The sequence below is a fragment of the Capra hircus genome, chromosome 7 (assembly GCF_001704415.2).
Source record: "Capra hircus breed San Clemente chromosome 7, ASM170441v1, whole genome shotgun sequence".
Lineage (NCBI taxonomy): Eukaryota > Metazoa > Chordata > Mammalia > Artiodactyla > Bovidae > Capra > Capra hircus.
This window is the reverse complement of record NC_030814.1, coordinates 94,271,710-94,296,180: the sequence shown is the minus strand read 5'-3', so window position 1 is coordinate 94,296,180 and position 24,471 is coordinate 94,271,710. Positions and strand designations below refer to the sequence as shown.

Sequence of the window (24,471 nt, the reverse complement as noted above, 5' to 3'; positions counted from 1 at the left end):
CTTAATCACTGGACCAGCAGGGAAATCCCAGTTTTTAACCTTCTTTGAGGGTACTTTTCAGTAGCATTAAGTGTATTCACATTGTTGTGCAGTCAGCACCACCATCCATCTCCAGAACTTTTTCATTTTCTTGAATGGAAACTGTACCCATTAAACTAACTCCCCAGAACCCTAACTTCCAGACCCTGGCACCCTCTGTTCTGCTTTCTTTCTCTGTAAAGTTGACCCTTACCTATGTACCTCAGATAAGTGGCATCATATGATATCCATCCTTTTATGTCCAGCTTATTTCACTTAATATTTTCAAAATTCTTCCATGTTGTAGCATGTGTCAGAATTTCATTCCTTTATAAGGCTGAATGGCTTCCCTGGTAGCTCAGCTGGTAAAGAATCCACCTGTAATGCAGGAGACCCCAGTTCAATTCCTGGGTAGGGAAGATCCACTGGAGAAGGGATAGGCTACCTACTCCAGTATTGTTGGGCTTTCCTTGTGGCTCAGCTGGTAAAGAATCTGCTTGTAATGTGGGAGACCTGGGTTCAGTCCCTGGGTTGGGAAGATTCCCTGGAGAAGGGAAAAGCTTCCTACTCCAGTATCCTGGCCTAGAGAATTCCATGGGGTTGCAAAGAGTTGGACACGACTGAGCGACTTTTACTTTTCATATTCCACGGACAGAGAAGCCCGGCGGGCTACAGTCCATGGGGTCGCAAAGAGTTGGACACGACTGAGCGACTCACACACAAGGCTGAATAATATTCCTTTGTAAGTATACACGTGTTGCTTTGCCATTCATCTGTTGATGGACAAGGGGGCTTTTTCTACCTTTCCTCTATTGTGAATGATGCAGCTATGAATATTCATGTGCACATATCTGTTTGAGTCTCTGCTTTCAGTTCTTTTGGATGTGTATACTATTGCTGGGTATACAGATCCAAAAGAATGGAAAAACTCGAATTGCTGGGTCTGTGTTAAGGTAGTTCTATAGTTTGGTTTTTGAGGAACCGTCACACTTTTCAACAGTAGCTGCACATTTCACATTCCTACCAGCAATGCATAAATGTTCCAGTTTCTCCACATCCTCTCCAACCATTGCTAGTTTTTTTTTTCTTTTGATAAGAGCCATCCTACTGTGTATGAAGTGATGTCTCGTTATTTATTTATTTTTTTGCCCCACCAGCCTGTGGGATCTTAGTTCCCTGACCTGGGATCCAACCCATGCCCCCTGGAAGCATGGAGTCTTAACCACCGGATTGCCAGGAAAGTCCCTCAATATGGTTCATGTTTGCATTTCCCTAATGATTAGTGATGTCAAGCATCTTTTCATGTGCTTATTGGCCATTTATGTATTTTCTTTGGAGAAGTATTCATTGAAGGCTTTTTCCTGACAGTTATTTTTAACACGTACATATATTTTATAAGCTTCCCAGATGGCGCAGTGGTAAAGAATACACCTGCAGTGCGGGGGTTGAAGGTTTGCAATGCAGGAGACTTGGGTTTGATCCCTGGATTGGGAAGATCCCCTGGAGGAGGAGATGGCAACCCACTTCAGTATTCCTGCCTGGAGAATTCCATGGACAGAGGAGCCTGGCGGGCTACAGTCCTTGGGGTTGCAAGGAGTTGGACGTGGCTGAGCCACTGAGCATACTCATATATTATAGATTATGTAAACGTATTTAATACTTCAAGATCTGTGTCAGTTTTTTGGTTTTAAAAGCCATAATCATATCCCACATACAAATATCTGGTCATTCTTTAGCCCCTGGCTGTACTCTAATGGATATTTTGGTTCCAGTTTTTACCCATTATAAACAGTTTGTACAGTAGTAAACAAGCTTGAATACACACACATCTATTTATCTGTCTATATCTGCACAGTTGCCAAGGTTTCTCTTAGCTACAGTCCTGCAAGTTGCTAGTTGAAGGCATGGGGATATTTAAAATTTTTATACACATAAATTCAAATTATCCCTGGCACAGTCCCAACTGCCACGGGTCCCTGGTCATCTTTGTCATTTGTGGCAAAGACAATTTTTTCTACTGGGTACTGAGGGCAGGTGGCTGCCTGAACCTGGAGCCCAGATAAGGCATCCCTGGAGCACTATCCTGGTGGTCCTGTGGCTAAGACTCCATGCTTCCAACCCAGAGGGTCCGGGTTTAATCCCTGGTCAGGGAATTAGACCCCACATGCTGCAACTTAGAGCCAGTGTAGGCCCTCCCCCACTCCCCCCCAAAAGGAGACATCCCCTGAAGCCCTCTCTCAGTCTGCTGGTCCACCATATTTTGATATTATTCTCCCCAACCACTTTCACTCCCACAAGCCTAAGAACAGGCCTTGATATCCCTCTTGCAAAAACAAAAAAAAAGACCCCTCTGCTGTATCAAGCCTCTCTCCGAGGGAGTCTGCCTTGTAGGGGTAGCCCTGCCCCAAGAGGAAATTTCCTTTACCTTCCTGAAACCTCCAGCTGACAACAGCCCCCGCCTCTTTTGCCAAGGAGTGGGGAGAGCAAGTCAGAATGAATAAATGTCCCTCACCCTCTGTCCTCCCAAGTTGACTAGTGCCTGAGCTTTCTGGGGTGTATGTGTGGGGTGTATGCTCAGTTGTGTTTGACTCTGCGACCCCATGGACTGTAGCCTGCCAGGCTCCCCTGTCCATGGGATTCTTCAGGCAAGAACCTTGGAGTGGGTTCCCATTACCCGCTCCAGGGGATCTTCCCAACCCAGAGATTGAACCCAAGTGTCTTGCATCTCTGGATTCTTTACCACTGCGCCACCTGGGATAACCCTTTTAAATTTGATGGGAAAATATGCTATTTGTTAAATACACTATGCATATGTGTGTGTAAAGTATATGTGATATATACATATTAATTTTCACATGTTATACATACATATATTTTTGCCTCTACCAAACCTCACCTTGAACAAACTTGCTTCTTCTCCATCTTTCCCTCTCAAGTAGTGGTCATCTCTTAGCCAGTGTACTAATATTGTAAGGAGAGACTTGCTATAGGCTAAAACCTCCCATCCTAGGGTCAGGCTTTTTTTTTTTCTTTTTGGCTGCACAATGCAGCATGTGGGATTTATGTTCCCAGACAGGGATTGAACTTGTGCCCCTTGCATTGGACGTTTGGAGTCTTAACCACAAGGCTGCCAGGGAAATCCCGGGTCAGGCTTTCTTGATAGGAAAGAATAAACAAGGCTGAGAAGTGGGATGACTGGTGGGGTGGTAGGGTAGTTTGTCAGGGTGGACAGCTGGTTTCCAGGTTCATGGGTGGGTCAAAGTTCAATGACCCACGAGAGTTGTGGTTGAGGGATGGGGAGACGCCTGACTGAAGCTTGGTGAAGTTTTGTCCAGGCTGTTCAAGGGGTACAGACAGTTCAGCTACTCATTCACAAGACAGATATTGGGAATTCGGATAGCCTCTGCCTGGCCTTGTCCTAGGTAAACAGAGGGGTCATCCTTGGGTCTTACCTGAGTTGTGTGGGGAAGGGTGTTTCATTGCAGGGCACAAAGGGTTGGAGGGGCGGTTCTTACCCATCACTGTTTTCTAGAACCACAGGACTCAGGTATAAAGTTCAGTTGTTGGTAATTCTCTGGTTGTCCAGTAGTTAGGACTCAATGTTTTCACTGCTGGGGCCCAGGTTCAATCCCTGGTCGGGGAACTAAGATCCTGCAAGCTGTGCCTTCCTCCCTTCCTCACCTCCAAAAGTTCAACATTGTGATGAGTATAAAGAATCCTGTGATCCTTCCTTGGTTTCTTTACCTTCTCCCATTGGCCGAGGGTCTCCCCCAGCCCTGCTTCCACCCCAGTTGAATTCCTTAGCAAATCCTTTGGTGTTTCCTCTGATATGTATACCATACTAGTGACTTAGAATAGTCTCTGCTGCTCCTGGCGTCTTCCAAGGTGTTCTGGGCCCTGCCACTGCTGCTTACCAGCCCACTGCTTCTATTTCTGCCCTCCCTAGTTCTGTCCTGTGAACAGTGGTCAATATGGTCTTAAAAAAATAAAAATAGGAACAGAACACTCTTGGTGCCAAATTCTTCTGCTAAGCTAGTCTTGGGGTATAAATCCACATGTCCCTTTGCCCTGGTCTTTTATTATTATATATTTACTTTTGGCTGCACTGGCTCTCTGTTGCTGCGGTGCTTTTCTCTAGTTGGAGGTGAGTGGCGGGGCAGGGGGGCGCGGGGTGGCTATTCTCAGTTAACGTTGCATGGACATCTAATTGCCATGGCTTCTCTTGTTGTGGAGCACGGGCTTAGTTGCCCTGCAGCATGTGGAATCTTCCTGGACCAGGGATCAAACCCGTGTCCTCTGTGGTGCCAGGAGGACTCTTAACCACTGGACCACCAAGGAGGTCCATCCTTTGCCCTGGTCTTGATTCAGCTCCTGGTCCCTCTGCTCCTTCATTTTTCCTCCCCAGACACTCCAATCACCAAGCTCTAGCCACTCCCACACGGGCTTTCTTCCCCCTTGAGCCCCCTCTCAGAGCTAGTTCATGCCCTAGCCAGTATTTTGAGACCCTCTTCCTCCAGGGCTTCCAAAGGCCAGGATGAGGTGAGAGTGGAGCCCCAGGAGCCCCTGGGTCCTAGGAGCAGTGCTTTTTAGGGTTTTGGATATTTGGGGGATAATATTGTATTATTCCTTGCTTCCTTCCTTTACCCCTCATCCTTTTTTTTTTTTTTTTGGCTGTGCCTGACCAAGGATAGAACCCTGGCCCCCTGCACTGGGAGTGCAAGGTCTTAACCCCTGGACTACCAGGGACATCTTATTCCTTTTTCTTTCTTTTTTTTCCCCCTTGCCAAGTGGCTTGTGGAATCTTTGTTCCCCCACCAGGGATTCAACCTGGGCCCTTGGCAGTAAAAGCCTGGAGTCCTAGCCACTGGATCGCCAGGGCATTGCCCTCCTTGTTTTCACTTTGTAAACTTGGACAATCGACTTGCAAAACTGTTCTGAAACTTGATTACCCACAATAGTCACGGGAGATTACTAGGCTTCCCCTGGGTGGCAAGGTCCACAGGCCTCTTTTCTAATTGTGAGAGAGACAGGGCCTCCCTGGCCTTTTAGGAAACCCGCCTGAAGGCAGGTGGGTGGGCTTGCCTTTGCTTCATTCAGGGTCGTGTGAAGCAGTGTCCAGGCTTGGGTGGAGTGGAATCTAGGCTTGGCCTGTTTCTCACGGCATCTCCCTTGTCTTCCAGCTGTGCCTGCTCAGGACCCCACCTGTCACCAGGAGGGGAACCTGGAGGAAGAGGCAATGGCTGCAGAGCTGCCAACAGCCTAGTCAGAGGTAACTGGAAATCCCCTTCCATCCAACATGGCATCTCCCTTCCTTGAGGGTGGGTGGCCTGGAGCCTTAAACCCCACCGGGATTTGTCCCTACTCTTGCCTCAGTATTTATGAATTTTTCTCGGTATAGTCACTTCTGGGCTGTGACAGAAAACCAAGAAAATCTATGAGACCACTTTGTTTCGGGAACTCTTGGGAACATCACTCATTCATTTATCTAAATTTAAAAAAAATTAAAATTTGTCACTTTATTTAAAAATAATTTATATTGGAGTATACTTGCTTTAACTCATTCATTTACCAAGTATTCTTCCAGGACCTTGGGGAGCTCAGGGCTGGGTGTTACTTGACTGAGGGGACCCAGGCAGGATGGGTTCACAGACTAGCTGGAGGGAAGTTCAACTGTGTGTTGAAGAATTAACATATCGATGGGGCTACATGGGGCTGCTGAGGTCAAGTTCACCTTTCTGTCTGAACTTCCCAAGCCTCAGTCATCTGGCTCCATCTTCCTGATGCCCTGGCCTCCTGGGACACTGATGGAGATGAGCCTGTAATGTTTCAGGACCCAGTAACTTTTGAGGAAGTGTTGGTGGACTTCTCCCAGGATGAGTGGGCCCAGCTGGCCTCCGCTCAAAAAATCCTGTACCAAGATGTGATGCTGGAGAACTACAGGAACCTGACTTCTGTGGGTGAGTGTGGTTGGCCATCTCTCTTTGTTAGTAGATTTTGTTTGTTTTTGTTTTTCAGAGCTATCAGTGGTTTAACGATGGGGGCGTTTACACGTCTGAAGCAAGGTCCTGGAGCAACACCCCACCATATGTATACAATGGGCAGGATGTCATTCATAGTTTTTTTTTTTAAGCAGATTTATTATTTTTAAAATTATTTATGTATTTTAATTTTTTGGCTGCACTGGGTCTTTGTTGCTACGTGTGGGTTTTCTCTAGTTTCAGCGAGCGGGGGCTACTCTTCATTGCGCCCATCCTTAAGAAGTGATATTATAGGGACTTCGCTGGCAGTCCAGTAATTAGGGCTGGACACTTCCCCTCTGGAAGGGGAATAGGTTTGATCCTTGGTTGGGGAACGAAGCTCCTGCAAGCTTTGCAGCATAGCCAAAAAAAAAAAAAAAAAAAAGTGACTGTGTAGAATGGGGGTGAGTACTCTTTTTGTTAAGGGGCCAGGGAGTAAACATTTTCAGCTCAGTGGACCCTGGGTCTCTGTTGCAACTGCTGAATGCTGTCACCGCAGATGACATATAAACAAATAGGCAGGGCTGTGTTCCAATACAACTTGACTTACAGAAGCAGGTGGCTAATGCCTGGGCTGCAGTCACTAGCCCCTAGTCTCCTGTCTTCCTTTTGAGAGTGAACATTTATTCATTCTATCAACCTGATTTTCTTCATGATCAGAAGCTTTCATGCCCCTTATGTGTGTCTCTGAGCTTGGGTCTGAGGATCCCTGATCCCTGGAGGGCATGACGTGAGACAGAGTTTTGGGTCTTGGGTTGTCACGTTAGGCTTTCCAGGTGCCTCTGGTGAAGAATCTGCCTGCCACTGCAGGAGGTGCAGGTTTGATCCCTGGTCTGGGAAGATCCCTGGAGAAGGAAATGGAAGCCCACTCCAGTATTCCTGACTGGGAAATCCCATGGACTGAGAAGCGTGATGGGCTACAATCCGTGGGGTCACAAGGAGTGGGACACGACTGAGCGACTGAACAACAACCATCATTGTGTCACTGCTCATGGGGCCACACGTGCTGAAACTGTTGGCCCTAGCCTGGGCGGAGTTTCCGTGTTGACCCTGCACACTCCCTCACCTCATGTGTCTTTCCCCACGTGCCAGGGTATCATCTCCGCAAGCCCCGCCTGCTCACCCAGGAGGAGCTGAGAACCCGGAAGAGGAGACTTCTCCAAGACACCTGTGCAGGTGAGCCCTGGGGAAAAGGAGCCCCTTTACAAAGTTTCTCAAAGATCATTTTTGTCTGAGAAATTGTGTCCAGCCACTTGGGGTGAATTTCCTCTCGAAACTTCTGCTTTCCTTCCTCTCCTTCCCTTCTCTCTTTTCTCTCCCACTTTTTTTTTTTTTAAATTAAAGTATAGCTGATTTACAATGTTGGATGCATTTCAGATATACAGCAGAGTGATTCGGTCATGCATATATATTGTTTTAGTAGCTAAATCATGGCCACCTCTTTGCGACCCATGGACTTAGTCCACCAGCCATATGTGTATTAATATATATGTATATAGGGTGTACTGGGGGCTCAGTGGTAGAGTTCTATCCCTGGGTTGGGAAGATCCCCTGGAGAAGGAAATGACAACCCAGTCCTGTATTCTTGCCTGGGAAATCTCATGGACAGAGGAGCCTGCTGGGCTACATAGTCCGTGGGGTCGCAAAGAACTGGACATGACTTAGCGACTAAACAACAACATTTATGTATATATCCTTTTTTTTTTTGTTTGATTCTTTTCCATTGTAGGTTATTACAAGATTTGAACATAATCCTTGCTGTTTCTACCACTTTTGCTCTAAGAATAAGCTCTGTCCTGCTTTCTCTTTTTTTTTTTAATTCATTTTTATTGGAGTATAGGTGATTTACAATGCTGTGTTAGTTTTAGGTATTCAGCGATACCTAACTAGTTATGCACTAGTTATGCATACACATATATCCATTCTTTCTTAAGTTCTTTTCCCATATAGGCCATTACAGAGTACTGAGTACTGCTTCCTCTTTCCAGAACATTCCCACGTGTGCTATTTGCCCATTTTCCCACTGTCCTCAAAGTTTGCTTGCCCTTTTTTAGACTATTAGCAGTTGTCTCATTCTTAACAGAATTGTTCCCTGGCCTATCACTTGCCATTTTCACCCCTTGTGTGCGTCCTTGTCAAATTCTATACCTTGCTGAAATCCTAAGTCTGTCTTTAACTGCTGGCGCATTCTTCCCTGTCACATTGACTGAGAAGAGTCAGTATATGAAAGAAAAACTCCATGGGCCTCTGTTTGTTATTTTGTGTTATCTAACCATTTATTTCTCCATGAACTTAAACGTTTTTTATTCTGATCATTTCAGACCAGAATTCTCAGCTTAAAACCAAAGAGACCACGGCTGAGAGGAATAAAGTTGGGGAAAAACCGTTTACCGGCAGGAAAAGGGTAAGGCTCCTGAGGGCTCATTGCTAGTTCTCTGCAGGAGGAAATCGCCATGAGACAGACAAACAGCACAACAACCTGGGGAGACACGAGGGGCCAGTAGCCTTCACCTAAGATAAGTCATGTCTCAGGAGAGAGTCTTGGAGTGCCATGAATTTGGGTAATATCCTAAACTGATTTCAATAGTGATTCATAGAGAGATCCCACAAGTAAGCAGGTCCATATATATGGCTTAGAATTGAATTTTTCTTTTACATAACTATCAGAAAAAAAAAAAAAGCCTGTATATAAGAAGTCTTATGAATGCAGCCATGATGGAACCTTTTTTTTTTTTTTTAAATTTTAAAATCTTTAATTCTTACATGTGTTCCCAAACATGAACCCCCCTCCCACCTCCCTCCCCATAACATCTCTCTGGGTCATCCCCATGCACCAGCCCCAAGCATGCTGCATCCTGCGTCAGACATAGACTGGCGATTCAATTCTTACATGATAGTATACATGTTAGAATGCCATTCTCCCAAATCATCCCACCCTCTCCCTCTCCCTCTGAGACCAAAAGTCCGTTATATACAGCTGTGTCTCCTTTGCTGTCTTGCATACAGGGTCATGATTGCCATCTTTCTAAATTCCATATGTATGTGTTAGTATACTGTATTGGTGTTTTTCTTTCTGGCTAACTTCACTCTGTATAATCGGCTCCAGTTTCATCCATCTCATCAGAACTGATTCAAATTAATTCTTTTTAACAGCTGAGTAATACTCCATTGTGTATATGTACCACAGCTTTCTTATCCATTCATCTGCTGATGGACATCTAGGTTGTTTCCATGTCCTGGCTATTATAAACAGTGCTGCGATGAACATTGGGGTACATGTGTCTCTTTCAATTCATGATGGAACCTTATGGTAGAGCATTCCCTGTATTTACCTGGTGGCTCAGATGGTAAAGAATCTTCCTGCAATGCAGGTGACCCAGGTTCAATACCTGGGTTGGGAACATCCCCTGGAGAAGGGAATGGCTCCCACTCCAGTATTCTTGCCCGGAGAATCCCATGGACAGAGGAGCCTGGCAGGGCTACAGTCCATGGGGTCACAAAGAGTTGGACGCAACCGAGCAACTAAACACTTTTCACTTCATTCTCTACTCAATTTGAACTCAGACAGGGCAGAAGCAGTGCACGTGCTCTGAAGATGGTAGCAGTTTCTAAGGTAGGAATTTGCTTTCTTTACACCACACACTTCCTATGGGGGAGAATTCCCATGAGTGCAATGAAAGTGAGAAAGTCTTTAGTTACTGCTTATCTCTTCATTGACAGGCACCAACTCAAGCTAGAAAGAAGTCCCATGAACACAGTCTGTGTGGAAAAGCCATCAGAAGGAATCCTGACCTGAGTACTAAGAGGAATTACACAGGCGTGAAACGCGTTGAACGTAAAGAATGTGGGGAAGCATTTAGTTATCCTTCCTTCCTTGGCGTCCATGTGCGATCCCATGCTGGTGAAAAAACCTGCAAATGTTCTCAGTGTGGGAAGGCTTTCAGTTGCAACTCCTCTCTCGGGCCGCACGCGCGAACTCATCCTGGAGAGGAACTGTGTAAGTGTAGCTAGTGTGGGCAGATCTTCAGCTCTACCTCGAGCCTCGCTGTACCCCAGAGGACGCACGCTTGGGAGAAGCTATATGAATGCAGTGACTGTGGGAAGGCCTTCGTCAGGAGCAGTGATGCGACTGCGTAAGAAAGCACGCATGGGGGAGAAACGCCACCAGGGCAGTGACTGCGGCAAGACCTCTAGCAGAGAGTTCTTTCTGATGGCACACATGACGACCCATACTGGCGAGAAGCCCTACCCATTCAGTGACTGCGGAAAAGCCTTCCATAGGAGCTCTAAGGCGACTGCCCACAAGAGGCTACATGCAAGAGGGAAGATGTAGTAGTGTCAGAAGCTTTCCAATCATCATTCATCATGTAGGAAACACGTGAGGATGCATGCTGAAGACAAGTCTGGGAGTGGAAGCAGAGAAAGGCTCATCGATCCCACAGGAGAGCAGCTCTGTGAATAGCTTTAGTATGAGGAGGAAGCCTGCTGGGGCTTAAACTATTGCACAAGGAAATTCAGAGTGGCAGAGAAAATATATAAATGTGAAGAATGTGGGCTGGCTTTTATTAGGTCCTATCTTGAAGCTGGAAATCGAGCTCATTAATTTTCAGTCTGTGTTTTTGAATTTAAGCAGTTAAGGCCATAGATATCCTGCTAAATACCCCATTTGGCTACATTACACGTGTGTGTGCTCAGTTATGCAGCTGTGTCTGACTCTTTGCCACCCTAGGACTGTAGCCCTCCAGGCTCCTCTGTTCATGGGATTTTCCAGGCAAAAATACTGGAGTGGATTGCTATTTCCTCCTCCAAGGGATCTTCCTGACCTAGGGATCAAACCTGCGTCTCCTGGATTGGCAGGTAGAGTCTTCACCACTGAGCCACCAGTTGAACCCGCACATGAGTTTTGAGCTAAGGTTTTTAAAACTTTGGTTCTAAGTATCATCTGATATATCTATTAGACCTGTTTTAACTCAGTGTCACTTTACTTTTTAAGCCTATCAAAATACTACTTCACTTGAATTTCATCCAGACTTTCTCCTGCCCCCCAGTCCTCTAATATCCCTGTGTCTTCTGTGGTTTGGTGGGACACCCGGTGGTTCCTCAGGTATGTCGTTTCCTTTGTAACATGTTGGTAAATATGACTTTGTCAGACTATAGGTTTTGTCCCTGGTGGTCTTAGGCTGATTTGTGTTGGGACAATAATGTGTAGTCACGAATACACTCTACTAGTAATGAGAATATATTTAGATTCTCGTCTTCTATGTTCCTAAAATGCCCTTCTAAAATGTCTCCTAAGATATTTTCCTATCCATTGTTGATTTTTATTTATGGTATCAGGTTTTGTTGTTCAGTCGCTAGGTCAAACATAATTTCTGTTCAAAGTTGGGAGCTGAACTCCAGGAAATGGAATTTTATGCTGATTGTTGAACCCTAGTTTTTTAAACATCTCTGTTCATTTTATATCTCCTGTTTCCAAGACCAAGAGAAGAAATCTTTAAATGTATTTTTCATGCAGGCACCTGTTTCTCTGAATCTCTCTCTGGAGAATGATGTTTAATTTTATAATTCTGTCTGAAAACTTACCTTGCATGTAAAATGCACCATTTTAAAGGTTGATGAAATTTGACCAGTGTGTAAACCCCTATAATCACCACCCGAATTAAAACATTACCATCTTCCCAGAAAGACTAACATTGATTTTGCCCATCATTAACAAAGCTGTAAACTGTGGAAATGAAAATGCTTTTGTGTTCCATAATAAAAGCAGCAATTTGACAGGGAAAAAAAAATTCCCTGGTGGAAATTTCCAGTGGGTAGGACTCCATGCTTTACTGCAGGAGGTGCATGTTCTATCCCTATTTAGGGAACTTAAGATCCTGCAAGCTGCCTAGCAGCAAAAAACAACAAAAACCCTCAAAAAACAACATGACTTTAAGCCTGGCAGTTTAACCTGAGCAGACAGCCTAGAAGCTGATTGCCTCATCACACATGCCCGCATCACATAGCCTGATAGGCCAGTGTCCTTCTCAGTGTCCTAATCAAGAGCTTTGTACACGACTCTAAACACCTTAAAGCAGTTGCGTTGGGGGTTAATTTGCAGGGCAGATTTACTGTTCTAGATTAGGCCAGTCTGATGTATTTCTTTCTCAGCCCTTCAAAACAATAGGGTTTAAAAAAATTGTATATTTAAATTTATTTATCTGGCTGTGCCACGTCTTCATTGTGATACGTGTGATCTAGTTCCCCAACCAGGGATCAAACCCAGGCTGCCTGCCTAGGGAGCACAGAATCTTAACCCCTGGATCATCAGGGTAGTCCCCCTCAACACACACTAGTGAAACTCTTTGTATTTTGTGCATATTTCTAAACCTACACTTTAAGACAGAGGTCTGCAAACTTTTTTGATAAATAGGGAGATATTAAATATTTTTGATTTGGTGGGCCAGATGATCTCTGTTACAACTACTCAGCTCTACCATGTGGCACAAAAGTGGCCACAGAAAATACATAAATAAACAGGTGTGGCTGTGTACCATCAAAACTATACAAAAACAGAAGCCAAGCTGGCTTATCCTTATCTTAAGGCAGAGGTTGCATTAAGAAAGAGGAAAAGGAGACTCATGCTTTCTAAAAGCACTGCACCTTATTGGCTTATTTATTAAAAAAAACAACACATGCAGAACTTTGAAGTGTGGACACTCGATCCTCGATATGTAAGAAATTGGGAATTTCCTGACGGTCCAGTCGTTAGGACTTGGCGGTTTCACTGCAGTGATTCCGTGTTCAGTCCCTGGTTGGGGAACTAAGATCCCACAAGCTGAAAGGCCTGGCCAAAAGTTAAAAATACAAAAAAAAAAAAAAATTTCGATTGACAAATGTGATCTTGAGGGAAAAGGGGAACTAGAAAATGCAGCTTCCAAAGTTCAGAGAACACACATTGCTGGTGGGAACCTAAAATGGTGTTGGTCGTAACAGAAAACTACTTGACCCCCAAGAGAAATCAAAAGCTGCCCAAAGACTTGTACACAAGTGTTCATAACATGTGTCATGATAGCCAAAAAGAGAAAACCCCAAATTTCCCTTTGGGGAACTGGAGAATGGATAAATAAAATATAGTTCACTATACAATGAAATATTATTTGGCCATACAAATAAATGAAGTTTTTTTTTTTTTTTCCTTTCATTTTTTTAACTGTGCCATGAAGCATGTGGGATCTTAGTTCCCCAGCTGGGGATAGAACTTGTGCAGTGGAAGCTTGGTGTCTTAACCACTTGACCACCAGGGAAGTCACAGAAAGGAATGAACCTTGCAAAACATGCTCAGTGAATGAAACCGGTCACAAAGGACCACAGACTGTACTGTCCCATTTATGTGACATATGCAGATTAGGCAGAGAAGTCATAGAAACATAAAGCAGATCCATTTTTGCCTGGGCTGGTGGGAGAACCCAATTAACTGTGCAGGCATGAGGGATCTTACTGGGGTGATGGAAATGTTCTAAAACTGGTTCATGCTGATAGTTGCCCAATGTGATGAACGTAAACGTGAAGTCACTCAGTCGTGTCCGACTCTTTGCGACCCCATGGACTGTAGCCTACCAGGCTCCTCTGTCCATGGGATTTTTCAGGCAATAGTACTGAAGTGGATTGCCATTTCCTTCTCCAAGGGATCTTCCCAACCCAGGGATCGAACCTGGGTCTCCCACATTGTAGACAGACCACTAAAAATCATTTGAGCTGTATATTTCGAATGTGTGTTTTATAGTATGTAAGTGATACCCCGCTAAAGTTGTTTTAAAAGGTTCTTCCATTGTGCATTCATTTTGGTAAACATAGGTACCATCTTCATCATGGCAGGATAGACCCATAATACTCAGTTTTGAAGTCATCCTTGTAATTGTGGCATTCCTTGGAGAGGACAGTCACCATCTGTTTTCTCAAATGCTGGCATTCAGTTGTTAATGAGTCTTTTTTAGACTGAATGACTGATCTAAAGAGTGCAACGCTCTTTAACTCATTTATTGGGGTTCCGTTGGTCGTATTTATCCTGGCAGTGTCATCTTCTCTTTCAGGGTCTTCTTCCTTTTAATCCATAGTTTCCATGCTGCACTTTTTAATTTGGTTCTTTTCCTTGTGTTATTTAGAAGTCTTTTTTGGACTTTTTGTGAGAAATGGCATGGTTTTCTTTCCTAGAATCTGAATACTTCACCCTGTATTTTTGGAGAAGACCTAGAGGTATACGTATCTTGCTGGTCCTCATAGAGTTCTCTTTGTTGAGTCTATTCATAGCAAATTTGATATACTCCTTCCTGTCTAATAACTGATGGGTAGATCGTTGGGGGGATTTCTACAGATAATCATATCTACATATACAGACAGATTTCATTTGCTCCTTTTAAATTCTTACCACTTTCTTATGCTCTTGTTGCCTATCTCTGGTAGGGGCTTTTGAATCATATTGATTAGAAGGGGCCTTCTGCACCCTGATCTTCTTCCTGATCTTAAAGGTCACTGTGTTCCTATCGTATCAAAGTGTTGTCTGCTGTTACATTTTGGTGGATGACTTTATCAGGATGAGAAAGTTGCCTTCTCTTCCTAGGGCATTAGTGTTCTTTCTTATGAACAGGCATTGCTTTTTTTTTTTTTTTTTTTTTTACAAAATCAAATGTCTGTTCTGCATCTTGTGAGATGATAGTATTTGCTCATTGAGGTATTTCAAAACCTCTGGAACAAGGGTAGAACTCATAGCAGGCACTCAATAAGTATTTGTTGAATGAATGAATGAATACAGGTAGCTTTTTTTTTTTTTTAACATGTCTGTGTGGTAAATGACTTGAATTGACTCTTCTACTGTGCTATTAACCTTGCATTCCTGGGTAACTCTGCCCTCTCATATCTACTACACAGCACTGTTCCTAGTTTGCTAGCTAGGATTTTTGCATCTTTGAGTGACCCCAAATTGCAAATTTTCCTTTGTCATGCTGTTCTTTTGTTGTTGGGATATGCCAGCCTCATAAAGTTAGTTGGGGAAAGTCCATGCCTTCACTCACCAATTATCAACTCTTTTTTTGGACAACTGTTTTATGTTTTCCCTCCTCATGTATGTCCGACTTGTTGCGACCCTATGGGCTGTATAGCCTGTCAGGCTCCTCTGTCTGTGGGATTTTCCAGGCAAGAATACTGGAGTGAGTGGGTAGCCATTCCCTTCTCCAGGGGATCTTCCCCACCCAGGGATTGAACCTGGGTCTCCTGTGTTACAGGTAGATTATTTACCATCTGAGCCACCAGGGAAGCCCCCTTTCTTTTTTTAATGGGTGAGCCATTACAAACTTCTTTAGCATTCATCCTAAGAACCAGGATATTGTCAAAAATAGAAAGATTTTCCCTATTTCCAGGCTGATCGTTAGCCTGCCACAGTTTCATGGACGTTGGCCAGAGACACCAGATTTCTGGGTCAGAGACCAAGGGCATTATTAACAGTGCAGGAGGCAACAGATGCTGATTGAATCCTGTTGATTCTCCTTGACTCTCAAGTTGCACAGGGATGATGTGAACTGGCCCACGTGGCTGCTACACATGAAATCAGTTTGTGTCACAGCTCAGGAACCCCAGGGTTTTCTAATGAGCTGTAAACAAATCTGCCCCATCTTTGCCTGGGAGGGAGACTTTAACGTTATGACAATGGACTGCAAACATACCTCCCCTCTGCTCTGAGGATCTCTGGTCTATAAACATCCTCAAGGACACAGTGCAGAACAGAGCAAGACATGTGGAAATGTGAATTATCCCATGGAGAACTATCTCCCAATGGACATTTCCTCTATAATCAAAATATAATGAATGCACATATGAAATTTAACGTGGATAAAATGTTAGCGCACACAACCTCTAATCAAAATTTCTCCCCACAAATATCCTTTCTTGAGTGTTGGTGATTACAAGTGAAATGACACAGAACATACAAGACACACGAGAGACAGACAGGACACCACTCTGGCCAGAGGAACAGAACCGCGCAAGCAAGCTTGCGGTTTATTTTATATAGCTTCCCTGGGCAGAATTCCAGACTGTATGACGAAGCCTTCTCAGTAGAGCGTGTGTGCATGATTGTTATCGTACAGCAAAAGGGAGTGAAATTGCGGTTTACTGCAGAGTCTGTCCAGAGCCCTTTCTTCCTCCCCATCACAGGAAGGGAATGATAAGGAAGAGAGTGTTCCCTTGTTTGCAAGGGACCACTAATCTCAAGGCTGTGTCCGTCTCCTTGGCAGAACATCCTGTTTGCAAGCAGCACATCTCCACTTTCCCTATTGTGGCCTCATTAACCCTTCATCTCCCCCTTTTTTATTTTATTTAAGCCCTCGAGACATTTATATTGATGTTCTGTAGAGCAAGGTGTAAAGCTGTAGGCGGCCAACCTCCAGCCTCGCCAGTCCCTCTCGTGGCTGTGCCTGTCTTAGGTTGCCCTCCTCTGAGGGTCTTACCCGTCATTGGCTATCCAGCCACCTCTTAGGGGCTAGGCGGAATCTCTCTAGATGATAGGCATCTAGAACTCTTTTTATTTATATGTCTCAGTTAATCTCTTGAAGGGCTCATGTTAAATGGTACAGCTGTTATACAAAACAGAGGAATTCCAATCACATTTCAACATACTTCGTGTAGATAAAACAGCCAATTGATCTCCAAGCCAGGAAACGGTGTGTTGAAGATTGAGCACATTGGTAGCAAGTTGTGCATCCAAATCTCGCTGTTGTTGCCATAACAAATGAGAGTCTTTATGCCAGTCCTGAACAAAATCAGCTGTTTGAATCCCTTGGTGTAACGCGAGGCCTGCTATCATTGCTGTTGCAGTTACTGATGCAACTGCTAGAATCGAAGCAATGACCATATCAAGCATGCGTCGAGATCGGTGTAGCAAAGTCTGTACAGCGGTTACTAGATGAGAGACAGCAAAAGAATCTGACCACGGCCGAGTCAGATTTATAGGCAACCATAGTTCTGTCCGAGCTTTAACAATTACTAACAGAAATTAGAGTTATAGACTCGTCTTTCAAATTCTTTCCACCAAGACTGATTTACACATTGAGTTAGATTACAATAATCACATGACATAGACCCCATAGTATCATTCCAAGTCCAATTCCCATATAACAATGCAAAAGGATATTTTACACATGCCATTGTGGAATAAGTTCTATTAACATGTAAATTAACATGAAATGGATTCGAAGAGTCGTCACTATCCATAGTATAGTTTCCTGACCAAACAGTAAGATTACCAGAAATTGCCCATAGTTTCCAAATATCCCCTTGAATGTGTGGATATCCCTGCAATTGTAATTGAGGAGGGACAAGTGCAAATTGCTGCCATTTAACTGTTTCGTTATCATTGCCCGTAAAAGTACCATTTGCACAATGCCATCTAAGAGATTTATTCGACCATTTTTCTAAGAATTGCCCATGATCTGGACTCCAATCTACAATGACAGACCCAGAATAATTCATGGCCTTAAAGGGTCGATGGCCTCAGCAGTGTTCCCACTCCCAAGATTCTAAAGAAGGAACGAAAAGGTTGACAGGACATAGCGACGTGTTTTCCATTATGAGTATCCATCGGTTCTGTCGAGGTGCTAAATCCCCTGGTGGAAACAAGCACAGTAAAAGTAGCAAAATGGTAATTATTATATTTACCCCCATGTATTGTAAGAATGATGCGAATGTTCCTTAGTGGACAGACAAAAGGGGTGTCCCCCTGTACATAAAGGAATACCTTCCACTGCAATAGTCAAATTACTAATATTATATTGTTGTTTATGAAAAGATAGTTGTTTTATTCCCCCGCAAGCTGGCGGGGGAAAGAAGGCAGTCTCATTAGTACATACTTGCATTTCTGGTTCCCCCTAGGAAACTGCTCTTACTAATGGGGGATTAGGTGTATATGCCCAATATGTATGATTACTTGCCGATACATCTATTACCTAACATGTCACCACCGCCATCATGGCAAGCAAAAGATTGGTAGGATTCAGAGGTTGCCCCGCCTTCATTAATGTCTTCTCTGCTTCCTGGGTCAACCTCTTCATTTGACTCCATGTAGGAGGTGTTGCTTCCCTTGTACGGGAGGTAAGGCTTCTTTGCATAGTAAGCTCTTCAAATTTCTGAACAAGGGGATCAGCCATTGTCGATTTTGATCAATCTTGCTGGGGTCCAAAACCTGTAATTATCAACAGAAATGAAAGCATACCCTCGTCCCAAATATATTAATGATGCTGGGATCCAGCTTTTCTCTTTATCTTTATACCAAGTGGGCGTATTCAAGATCTTCTTATCTTCTTTTTTCCCTTGGAAGTGCAACTCTGCTGCTGATAGATTTCCCTTGCTCCAAACATTCAAAAAATTTAGGGTAAGTAAAGTTTTATTCAGAATGTTTTTAGGTTTCATAAATCTCTCTTGTTCCCCCTTTTTTATTTTTTCAAGATAGTCACGTAAGGTACGATTAGCTCTTTCAATAATAGCTTGCCCTTGACTATTATAAGGAATACCAAAAGTATGAGTTATATGGTATTGAGATAAAAAGTGAGCTAATTTTGCGGATTGGTAAGCAGGTGCATTATCAGTTTTCAATTCAATTGGTAATCCTATAACTGCAAAACAAGATAACAAATGAGTAATTACAGTGTCAGCCTTTTCAGAATGTAATGCGGTGGCCCATTGAAAGTGTCTATAGTACGATGCACACATTTTTGTTGTCCGAAGGAAGAAATGTAAATCACATCCATCTGCCATATCTGATTTGCTTGCAGTCCTCTTATGTTGACACCTGGTGGGATAGATGGCAAAGCAAAGGGTGCACATATGGAACAAGAACAAATAATAGTTTGAGCTTGTTTTCGAGTAATAGCATGAGATTTTTGTAACCCTTTGGAGTTGGTATGTTGTAATAGATGTTCTCGTTTTGCTGCTTCTACAGGATAAAGTAAAGCATCAACTGTAGCATTTCCAAGTGATAAAGGTCCAGGAAGGGCAGAATGTGCACGGATGTGAGTAAAGAAAATTGAACGTTGCAAGAGCAATTGTTGTACTTGATAAAACAATCTATCAATAGCTGTTTTAAGAGTCAGTGGAAGGGAGACATGAGGAAGCTGTAGGCAAGAGAGAACAGCATATCGAGAATCTGAAACAATGTTAATAGGAAGTTGGGGAAAATTTGTAAAACTAAATAGATAGCCCACAATTCAGCAGGCTGTACAGAAGAAAATGAGTGGGGGAGAACCTTGGAATTTTCTGGGGTCCAATATCTAGCAGTATTTTTATTTGCATCTGTAAAAATAGTGGGTCCTTTAACTGGAACATCTGAAATTGGTGAATGAGATATCATAGTGTTAGTCCGGAGAAAATCAATCAATTTAGATGATGGATAATGATTAGAAAATGAACCAGGATATGAAGCAAGAGAAATTTGCCAGTTTTCATTAACTTGTAAACATCGAGATATTTGAGCAGTTGTTAACTGAGTAACAATTTGGTGTGGTTCACATCCTGATAATTGTAAAATCCGATAGCGACCTTTCTGTATAAGGAAGGCTAATTTATCCATATATATATAGTCAATTTTTTTGGAAAAACTGTTAGGTAAAAAAACCCCATTCTATTAATCCTTCTTCTTGAGCAATTACACCAGATGGGGAGTAAGGGGTATGAAATATGATAAAAGAAAGGTTGAGATGCATGTAAGTTAAGTCAAAAAACCGTCATTCAATCGTTGTTCAACAAATTGAAGTTCCTGTAAAGCCAATGGGGTTAAGGTCCGGGTGCTATCTAAAGCTGTATCTCCTTCTAAAGTAGAAAACAAATGTCGTAGCTGATAAGTAGGAATTCCAAGTACCAGGCGTAGCCAATTAATATCTCCCAATAATTTTTGAAAATCATTTAAGGTTCTGAGATGGTCTCTTCTAATCTGTAACTTTTTTTTTTTCTTTTTTAAATTTTAAAATCTTTAATTCTTACATGCGTTCCCAAACATGAACCCCCCTCCCACTCCCCTCCCCATAACATCTCTCCGGGTCATCCCCATGCACCAGCCCCAAGCATGCTGTATCCTGCGTCAGACATAGACTGGCGATTCAATTCTTACATGATAGTATACATGTTAGAATGCCATTCTCCCAAATCATCCCACCCTCTCCCTCTCCCTCTGAGTCCAAAAGTCCATTATACACATCTGTGTCTTTTTTCTGTCTTGCATACAGGGTCGTCATTGCCATCTTCCTAAATTCCATATATATGTGTTAGTATACTGTATTGGTGTTTTTCTTTCTGGCTTACTTCACTCTGTATAATCAGCCGATTATACAGAGTGAAGTAATCTGTAACTTTTGGGGCTTAATTCTATGTTGTTCTAATACTGTCCCTAAATGTGAAATAGGAAAGTCCTTTTGAATCTTTTCTGGGGCTATCTGTAAATTGTATAGTCTTAAAGCCTCTTGTACTTTTTAAAAAGAATTTGTCACGTTCAGCAATACTAGGAGCTGCCAATAAGAGATCATCCATATAATGATATAAAATATAATTAGGGTATTCCTGACGGAGAGATTGCAAAGAGCGAGCTACAAATTCTTGACACAAGGTAGGACTATTTATCATTCCTTGTGGTAGGACTGTCCATTGATAACGCTTAACAGGTTGAGCATGATTAAGAACAGGAATTGTAAAAGCAAATTTATTTCTATCTTGCAATTGTAAGGGAATGGTAAAAAAACAATCCTTAAGATCTAACACCATTAAGGAACAATTCTGAGGAATAAGAGCTGGAGAGGGGAGTCCCAATTGTAATGCTCCCATAGGTTCAATACATTTATTAACTTCTCGTAAATCAGTTAATATTCTCCATTTTTTAGATTTCTTTTTTATAACAAAAACAGGAGAATTCCAGGGTGAGGTAGAGGGCTCTATATGACCAAGTTGGAGTTGTTCTTATATTACTTGGTCTAATGCCTCGAGCTTCATTTGTGGTAATGGCCATTGCTCAACCCATTTAGGAGTATTAGTTAATCATTTTAATGGGAGTGCTCGAGGAATTTGAGCAGTGGCCACTAGTTTTCCGATGGAATAGTTACAGAAGCCCCTAAAGGAGACAGGAGATTTCTCCCCCATATATTAATAGATATATTTATAATATAAAAAGTAACAAACATTGATCTTCCATTATGGAATTGACATTGCAAGGGATGGGTACTCTTCCAAACATCTGCAATGGAGCCCAATCCCGTCAGCATTAAAGGGCTTTTTTCTTTTTCCCAATCTTGGGGCCATTGTTGAGAAGAAATAATTGAAACATCTGCCCCAGTGTTTAATAGTCCTTTAAAGTTTTTTCTTTGTATAATCAAGGAGAGAACAGGGCGAGAATCTTTGATAAGCATTTCCCAAAATATATGTCGTCCAGTATTTCTAAATCCTCCTATCCGTTCATTAGGAAGAGCCAAAAAGAGATGAAGCTTTTCTAACATTAGCAAGGAGCTGTCTCGGACCAAAAGAGTTAACTTAGGGCTCTAGTTGATAAATTTCCTGGGCATGAAAGGAGCATTTTAAACCCTCTGTTAGCATTTTAGCTTACATGGCAGCTTTATCTAGACTCTTGCAACATTGTTGAGCCTATGCAATGCTTGCTGCCAAGTTCTTACATCCCTTATCCATTGTGTTCCTGGGAGTGCAAATAGTCAGGATGTAGAAGAAGCAAGTAATAGCCTTAGCATTGGCAACATTAGACTTTGAGTTAATAAGTTCTTTCTTTGTTGTAACCTGCTGAATCTTTGCTCCATAAGAATGTAACTCTGTATTATTTACCTTGCTGTATGTATAACTCAGGGTAAAAAAGCCCCGAGAAGAATAAAGTAAATGGGCCTTGCTCGAAGAATTTGAGCAATATGTTCTCCAGCTATCAATGAAAGTGTGATAGAAGTAGAGGCCATAATTAAAATTTCCCCAATATAGTCAGTCTATTACTCCGGGAATTATGGTTAAGCCTCTTAAAGCCGCACTGCTACGGCCTAATATCAAGCCAAAAGTACCTTTAGGCAGTGGTCCAAATACATTTGTTTTTAATTTATAAATGCCTCCCCCTGGTGACAAAAGAACATTATCAGCTAGTGGCAAATCAGCAGCAGCACTTCCTGAAGTAGCAGACCGCAAGTCTAAAATCATCATCTGAGGTCCTTTTAACGGGGCGTTGACTCGTAAAGGTTGCTGGTAGGGAACAGGGTTGGGGCACTTGGAATCAGAGGAGGGCAAGGAGGAGAAGTCCCCGGTATTGTTCCTGGGCCCCAAGGACTTAGGCCCGCAGGATAGTTTCCTGGTATCGGGTTGCCCATTTTGTCTGTTTTAGACTTGCAGTCATTAATCCAATGAAATCCCTTCGTGCACCGACGGCAAAGTCCAGGAGGAGCCTTATTCCTCCTGGGAAGAGATCTGTCTTTTTCAGCTTTTAATTTCTGACACTCTTTTTTCATATGACCAGGTTTTCCACAATGAAAGCAGTTACCTCCCTTTGGAGGTCTCATAGCTTTGGCCAAGGCCGTAGCAAAGACATTAGCCTGGTGCTCAGTTCCTCCTACTCCTGAGCAGGCTCTAATATATTCAGCTATAGATGTACCCTGTCCCTTTAAAGGTCCCAGTATACGCTTGCATTCAGGATTTGCATTTTCAAATGCCAAAGTTTGTAATAATACCCCTGAGATTTTATCCTTCCCTATAGCCCGTTCCATAGTTACCCTCAATCTTGCTAGAAAATCAGTATATAGCTCATTAGGCCCTTGCATTGTTTTAACAAAGGAGGGCTGGGCTTGGCCAGTAGGTACCACATGGCGCCAGGCTCATAGAAAGACTTGGTGGACTTGTTGTAAGTCCTGATCAGAATATTGAGCCTGTTCTCTTAAAGCTCGATATTGGCCCTCTCCCATTAATTTGTCCTCAAGAGGACCAGGGGGATGTTGTCCCTCATTAATCCGAGCTTGCTTTTAGCTCCTTCTTCCCACCAGCTACGAAGTTGCAACTATTGAGAACCCTCCAAGATAGCTTGGGCAATGGATTCCCAATCTAACGGAAGGATAAGTTTGCCTTTTCCCAATGATTCCAGCATGGCCAAAACAAAGAGAGATTGAGGACCGTATTGCGCCACTGCAGCCTTAAGATCTTTAAAAAATTTATATTCCAAAGGAGCATATTGAACATTTATCACATTGCCATCTTGCTGTCTCTGGATGGGAAACAATTGTGGAGGATCAATAAACCCACCAGGGGGTGCAGACAAGTCATCATCATGAAGCACAGGCAAAGGAAAGGAGAACCGACAATGTTCTCTGCCCACATCGGGCCGATTAACCGCAGCGGGGAAAAGAGAAATACAAGGAGGAGCAGAGGGTGTAGATTCTTTCTCCTCCTTACGGGATTTTTACCACTCCTGAAATAGATGGGTCATTTCTTTAATCTCTTTGCCCTCCTCTGACAAAACCGAAGAAGCTTCCGAATCTGGTTCTGAACTATTTGATGTTTCACCATTTACAGGAGGAGGCTCAATTGCATCCTTGCCTTCAGGCGATGCAGAAGCCCCATCCACATCTGTTACATCCTCATAAATTATATTTCTCCCCTCCTTGAAGCATTAGATTTAATTTCATTATCAGTAGAGAGTAAAGTCAAAGCCTGTGTTATAGCACTACATAAAGTCCACAGTTTCAAAGGGATCACATTACCCTTCTGATGCTGCTTTCTCAATTCTTTTTGAATTATTTTCCATTCCTTTAAGTTTAACTGTAACTTAGTTTGATATTGAAACCAATGACAGTATTTCTCCACCAAGCGAAAGAGCTCATTCAACCGATGAGTTGAGGCCTTAACGCCTATGGAGTGGAGAAGTCCTTGGACTAACTCCATGTATTGTGCCCGTAATGATGATGAGGAATTCCCCATGATTTAATTAAAAGTTTCCCTCCACTAGGGTGAGGAATTCCCCCTAATTTTCCGAAAGTTCCCCTGCTATGGATTTAAAATCCCCCCGGGGTGACTTACCCTTTCGGTTTCACTCGAGCCCCACGTTGGGCGCCAGATGTTGGTGATTACGAGTGAAATGACACAGAACATACAAGACACACGAGAGACAGACAGGACACCACTCTGGCCAGAGGAACAGAACCGCGCAAGCGAGCTTGCGGTTTATTTTATATAGCTTCCCTGGGCAGAATTCCAGACTGTATGACGAAGCCTTCTCAGTAGAGCGCGTGTGCATGATATCGTACAGCAAAAGGGAGTGAAATTGCGGTTTACTGCAGAGTCTGTCCAGAGCCCTTTCTTCCTCCCCATCACAGGAAGGGAATGATAAGGAAGAGAGTGTTCCCTTGTTTGCAAGGGACCACTAATCTCAAGGCTGTGTCCGTCTCCTTGGCAG

The 24,471-nt window shown here is 43.1% G+C and overlaps 1 protein-coding gene and 1 long non-coding RNA gene across 2 annotated transcripts; one reads left to right on the top strand and one right to left on the bottom strand.

Moving 5' to 3' along the window:
* On the top strand, positions 717-12,897 carry ZNF562 (zinc finger protein 562). The gene is made up of 6 exons (XM_013965143.2): positions 717-760; positions 5,199-5,287; positions 5,849-5,975; positions 7,128-7,211; positions 8,357-8,439; positions 9,756-12,897. Exons 3-6 carry the CDS (start codon positions 5,942-5,944, stop codon positions 10,044-10,046), a joined length of 492 nt encoding a protein of 163 aa, XP_013820597.1. The 5' UTR covers positions 717-760; positions 5,199-5,287; positions 5,849-5,941; the 3' UTR covers positions 10,047-12,897.
* LOC108636397 lies at positions 16,032-24,146 on the bottom strand. The gene is made up of 2 exons (XR_001918348.1): positions 24,096-24,146; positions 16,032-18,246 (listed from the first exon to the last, which is right to left on the bottom strand). It is a non-coding gene; the product is annotated as an uncharacterized LOC108636397 (long non-coding RNA).

What these genes read in the sequence shown, in the direction of transcription:
- ZNF562 (XM_013965143.2), top strand. Translation starts at nt 5,942, where the DNA reads ATGCTGGAGAACTACAGGAACCTGACTTCTGTGG. An exon ending in CAGGAACCTGACTTCTGTGG is followed by an intron (nt 5,976 to 7,127) that starts GTGAGTGTGGTT and finishes CCCACGTGCCAG; the next exon opens with GGTATCATCTCCGCAAGCCC. An exon ending in CGTTTACCGGCAGGAAAAGG is followed by an intron (nt 8,440 to 9,755) that starts GTAAGGCTCCTG and finishes CTTCATTGACAG; the next exon opens with GCACCAACTCAAGCTAGAAA.